The 5,000-nt window shown below is 42.3% G+C and overlaps 1 protein-coding gene across 1 annotated transcript in view; it reads left to right on the forward strand.

Annotated features, from left to right (window-relative positions):
• Positions 1–5,000, forward strand: part of EBF3 (early B-cell factor 3) — a 122,258-nt gene that overhangs the window by 86,022 nt on the left and 31,236 nt on the right. Inside the window, 2 exon segments of the mRNA XM_009892716.1 lie at positions 761–891; positions 1,412–1,538. Of these exon segments, the coding sequence (XP_009891018.1) occupies positions 761–891; positions 1,412–1,538 (258 nt within the window).

Genomic DNA, 5,000 nt, shown 5'->3' on the forward strand with positions numbered 1-5,000 from the left:
CTCAGAGGCTGTGCAGCCTTCAGCCCCAGCCTCGCCGCAGCTAACTGGCTGTTGGGAGCATGGAGAGCCTGGTGCTGGCTGCTGCCTACCTCTATTCCACAGCACCATTGTAATAACTCATGCAAATGTGAAGACTCTAGAGACAAAGGGAGGTCAAGTAAATGGCTCAGGGATTCATGTCGACAAACAATATTAGATGTAAAATGTGTACCTTTGACAAAAGTATTAATATAGTGCTTTTGATTTTTTCCTGATGAAAAGTGAAAAGTAGTAATTACGGAGTGACAGAGGAAAATGAAGTTTTGAACCAAAAGGCAAAGTTCGCGGATGAAAAAACCCAACCCAATTAGCTGCTTATGAGGAATCGAAATTCAGAGCATTTGCTCTTCCATCTCCCTCAACAACCTTTTGATTGACTCTGCTTAGATCTGTACAGCAAAGCAGATAAATCGACATGCCACATGCATGCGATGCTTAATCATTTGTAATAGCCATATTTGCCCTGACATATAATTTGCTATATCAAGCCAGTTTTTTCTTGCTCACCAGTGTTCTGCTGCTTGGCCTTTGCTTTATGAAACATTTAATAGTTTGCTTTAAATACATCAACATGCTGGTATACGATTGCCCTTTGTATGCCTCCTCGAGAAATCATGCACTTTCCTCCTATTGTGCTTTGCATGGTTTGTCATTGGTGAAGAGATCTCATGTCGGGAAAGAAGGGGTATTAAGGTCTTGATTTTCTGTCTTGTACAAGCAGCTACTCCGTGCATAAAGGCCATCAGTCCTAGTGAAGGCTGGACTACTGGTGGGGCTACTGTCATCATAATCGGAGACAACTTCTTTGATGGCTTACAAGTCGTATTTGGAACTATGTTGGTCTGGAGTGAGGTAAGCTATCTAAATTGGTGGGCTTTGAACTGTAACATTTTTCCATGAATGATTTTAACAAGCTGTCAATAGGCTATTGACATGAGGTATCATGAGATTTTGTTTCACGGTGCCTTTTTAACCATGAATTCACATGTGACAATTGACTACACGGAGAGAAATATACTTGAGGCACATCATGGCCCTCTAGTGGAAGACTTGCTGTAGGAGGTCTCCCAGTACAATTGGACAATTAGTGTTAAAATTACTAGAAGTAGCCTTAAGGAGACATATGGAGGCAATTTTCATATGAATGATGCCCTGTGGCCTTTCCTGCAAACGAAAACCAAGGATCATTTACAGAGCTTTTTCTTAAAAAAAACCTTGTAGAACCCGTGTCTTCGAAAGTGACAGCAAGAGGGGAGAATTTTGAGAGGACCAATGCGATTGAAAGTCATTTTCGTAATTATGTAAACTGGCTGGCATCAGCCTTATCAGTGCCGTCTTGATTTAAGGTATGTTTTCTGTACGATTTTTATAGCTGATAACACCCCACGCCATCAGAGTTCAAACACCACCACGGCACATTCCAGGAGTTGTTGAAGTAACTCTCTCCTACAAATCCAAACAGTTCTGCAAAGGTGCTCCCGGCCGATTCGTCTACACTGGTAAGTGTACAGTTTCTTTACTCCTTTCGGGATAATAGTTCCCATCTCTTAATGACGCGCAGGCAATGCGATGCGTGACCGTTACAATGCTGTTGAAATACAGGATGTGTCGGGAATGCAACTGGTGGAAGCTGGACCTCAAAGTACCTGTTTGTGTGGGCACCCAGGAGCTCTGGTGCCTATCCAAGCCCCGCGGGTCTTAAAAATGTCTCGACGTCTCCTGAGATCAAGCTCTCTCACAAGATGCCTGCTACTTCCTGTTTTCATTTTGGCCAGAAATAGATTAACAACGGTATTTCCTACTCCGCTCCGGCCAGAAAAAGGAGTTAAGAAGTATTGGGTGATGAAAAATATTTTTCAGACTATCTGTCCAAACTTCTTGAACTTCCCTGAAGGTTCAGTTGAAGTTTTAGGCACCGATTCAAGTAGCTGTTGTTGGATCCAAATAACTTTATCCAACCTTATTCACAATCTGGCTCTAAAAATTCTTTCAGACCTGAAACTTGGGATACAAACTCACGAGCCTGGGAATGATTTATTTGTGCCAATTCTTTTAAATACATTTGATTTTAATTTACAAGAGCACAAGAAAAAGTCGGAACTTTGTGGTTTCCAGTGGTTTTAGTATGAAAATTCTTACTTTGGGATGAAGTATTGCTGGCTTTTTATCGAAAATGTGTCTTACAGTTTTTCTGGCATTTAACAATGAATTTAACTGAGGTGCTGGGAGGAAAAGGGAGAAATAGCAATTTAATTTACCGTGCTTTTGGATGAGGATTCTAGGTAATAAATTTGATCTGATGAATCAATCTCTCTTTTGAAAACAAAGAGCCTTTAACTGTTTACTCGACAGACTGCGGGGATTCGGGGAGAGTTCTTGCTGCTTATTGGGTAGATAATGCAGATTGCAGATGATGTGCAGATGATGTGCATTTTGATGAATATTTTCCCACTAGACTGCAACTGTTTCTATCTATTAATTTAGATCTAATGGGAAAAGTGTGTTCCTGGGTAGTTGTAAGCTAGGACTTTTTAAACAGTTAACGCACTGAGGCTATGTTTTTCCGTCTGCCTCCCGTCTATCGCTGGAACGAACTTTTAAGTGAAGGTAGCATCTGAGATGCCTATCCTCCATCTGTCCCCAAAGAAATGGCAACCTGAGCGGAACCAGTGCTGGTGTTCACCCCTGGCTGCCTCACTGGCTGACGGGGGAGAGAATATTTGCATTTTCTTGATCTTTCTGACTGGGTCGCTACCGGATGGGTCACCAAATGGGATGGCGGTGCCCGCGGTGCTTTTGGTGTTAAGAATATATCTTTAAAGCTGGTGTTGTTTCGTAGTCGGCTGCAAAGGTGGTCACCGTAGGTGGGGCTGCGCGCAGTCGCGGTTACAGCCTTCAGGATGAACACAGCCCCCGCAAGGCTTCAGCGCAGCGGCCTGACAAGTATGGCTGTTTAGCTAAGATAAGTGTGCAGCAAAATAAAAAATGAATGAATTAAAAGCCTTAGACTGAGTTCCAGATATTTGGGCTGTTGCGAGCTGGTGCAGTTCCATGGCGCGCAGGGAAGCGCCGCAGATTTGAACCAGATGACGGTCTGGCTCTCGGTGCACAGCCCTGGAATTTCGAATTGCTTTACAGGAATGTCCTAAACTGATTTCTTAGGTGCGCATTTTGCAAATTTGGTGAATTTTGCCGTGTTGAACTTCTTTCTAATGTGTCAACGCAAACATGTATGAAACTGTAAGGAAAAGCCATTCGTGTCTTCTTTCCCGGGCTCGTCTTTTGTCTTTATTGCTAAGCAAAGATGTTCAAAAGCATCGTGAGAATGTCAGGAGCTTCTCCCGCTGGAATTAAATTTTAATAAAGTTGCATCACTAACAATGCATTAACGGGAGTATATATTTAAAACACCTTTTGAGGGAGACAAAAGCCTATATCCCAGCTATAAGAAAATAAAAAGATAAAGCCAGCGCCCGCCTGACCGAGCAACTTCTACTTGCTCTGCTTTATCCTGAAGTGATAGGGGGACGGAGATAGTCTTTGGCAATGAGAGCTGCCGTTGAGAGCGAAGCCAAGCCTCACTGTATTTCAGAAAACGAAAATGATGTAGCCCTGGAGGAGGGAGGGGCCGAATCCCCAGGGCATCTGTTTCCCATCAGTGTCCCACCATGCTTGCAGTCTGGCTTGGCACTCTAACATTTAACCTTCCCAGCATGAGGTAGACCATAGGGCAACAAGACTGCAGAATAATGAAACAAGAGTGTAGTGTGGTGTACAAAGCCTTTGTGAGCCGAGAAGTTGAGACATTAAATGATCAGGGTGCAGAGATATGAAAGTTCCAGATTTTTCTCAAAAGCCCCCATTAGTCTCACGCAGAAGGAGGAGCGCGCCGTCGCTCAGCAGGCAAAGGCGAGGCCTTTCCCCATCTATCCGTGCCTTTTTGCCCGCTGCTTTCAACTATTATAAAGATACAATTACCTTGGGAGATTGTGGCAGTTCAGTTGATTAGCACGGTGAATTAAAAGAATGAGTCACAAATGACATGTCCAGCTCTTCTCTACTAGTCCTTTGTATTCCCAGTGTACCTCACCCCTGTTGTAAGAAGGTCAAAAATTAGAGAGAGATAACAATTTTCAAGCAGCTAGCACTTAGGAGCAGAATTAACAATCATTCTGTATGTAATTGCCAGTTAATAGTAAATTGCCTTCTAGACTGTAAAATGCAATATAAACTGGTGGGCACCTAAAATTAAATTAATGAGGTATTTGCTGCATTTAAAAGTGAATAGTGCAAATTAATAACTGGGTACAATACTTGTTTTAATATATATTGAACAGTGCATCGTTTACTTGTTTAATAATAATTTTAAAAGTGCCACCTGAAAAATTCTCTCTCTCTCTCTCTCTGGGAAAATCGAGTGGTTTGTGCAGGTTGTAGCCATGATTTTGCTGGTAAAGTCTTCCAGGTTTCTAAATTAAATATCAGAGATTATTTTTTAATTAGAATATAAGCACTGCAGTGTTATTTGATTATGGCAAATTGTGATTTGTATGCTTCTAAATGAAATTACGTTACAGATAAAATTGCACCTTTATACACATATTTTTAAGCTCTGTAGCTTCTGGTGGTTTACTTTAAGATGAGCGGCAGTACCGTATTTACAGTGTGTTTGTCCCACCGCGTTACTGTTTTCTCGAAGTGTGTATTTTGCATCATGATTTCCTAGCGAATAAAAGAAGTGTAGTCCGTCCTAGAGGATATTAAAACAGTGTCAAAGAATGCCACTTGGCACTCGGAACCTTTAGCGCCGACTGCCTTCACCCTAACGTTTCTGTTGCGCACCCTTATTTTGATAACTTTTGCTCCGTTAAAGAAATGGCCCAAATTGTCGGGAGGCAGCAGCTCATTCGCAGTAGACTGTACCCGGTTGCTGGACACGGTATTGGCATTCGATTGCAAAC

The sequence above is a fragment of the Charadrius vociferus genome, unplaced genomic scaffold (assembly GCF_000708025.1).
Source record: "Charadrius vociferus isolate BGI_N301 unplaced genomic scaffold, ASM70802v2 scaffold38, whole genome shotgun sequence".
Taxonomy (NCBI): Eukaryota; Metazoa; Chordata; class Aves; order Charadriiformes; family Charadriidae; genus Charadrius; species Charadrius vociferus.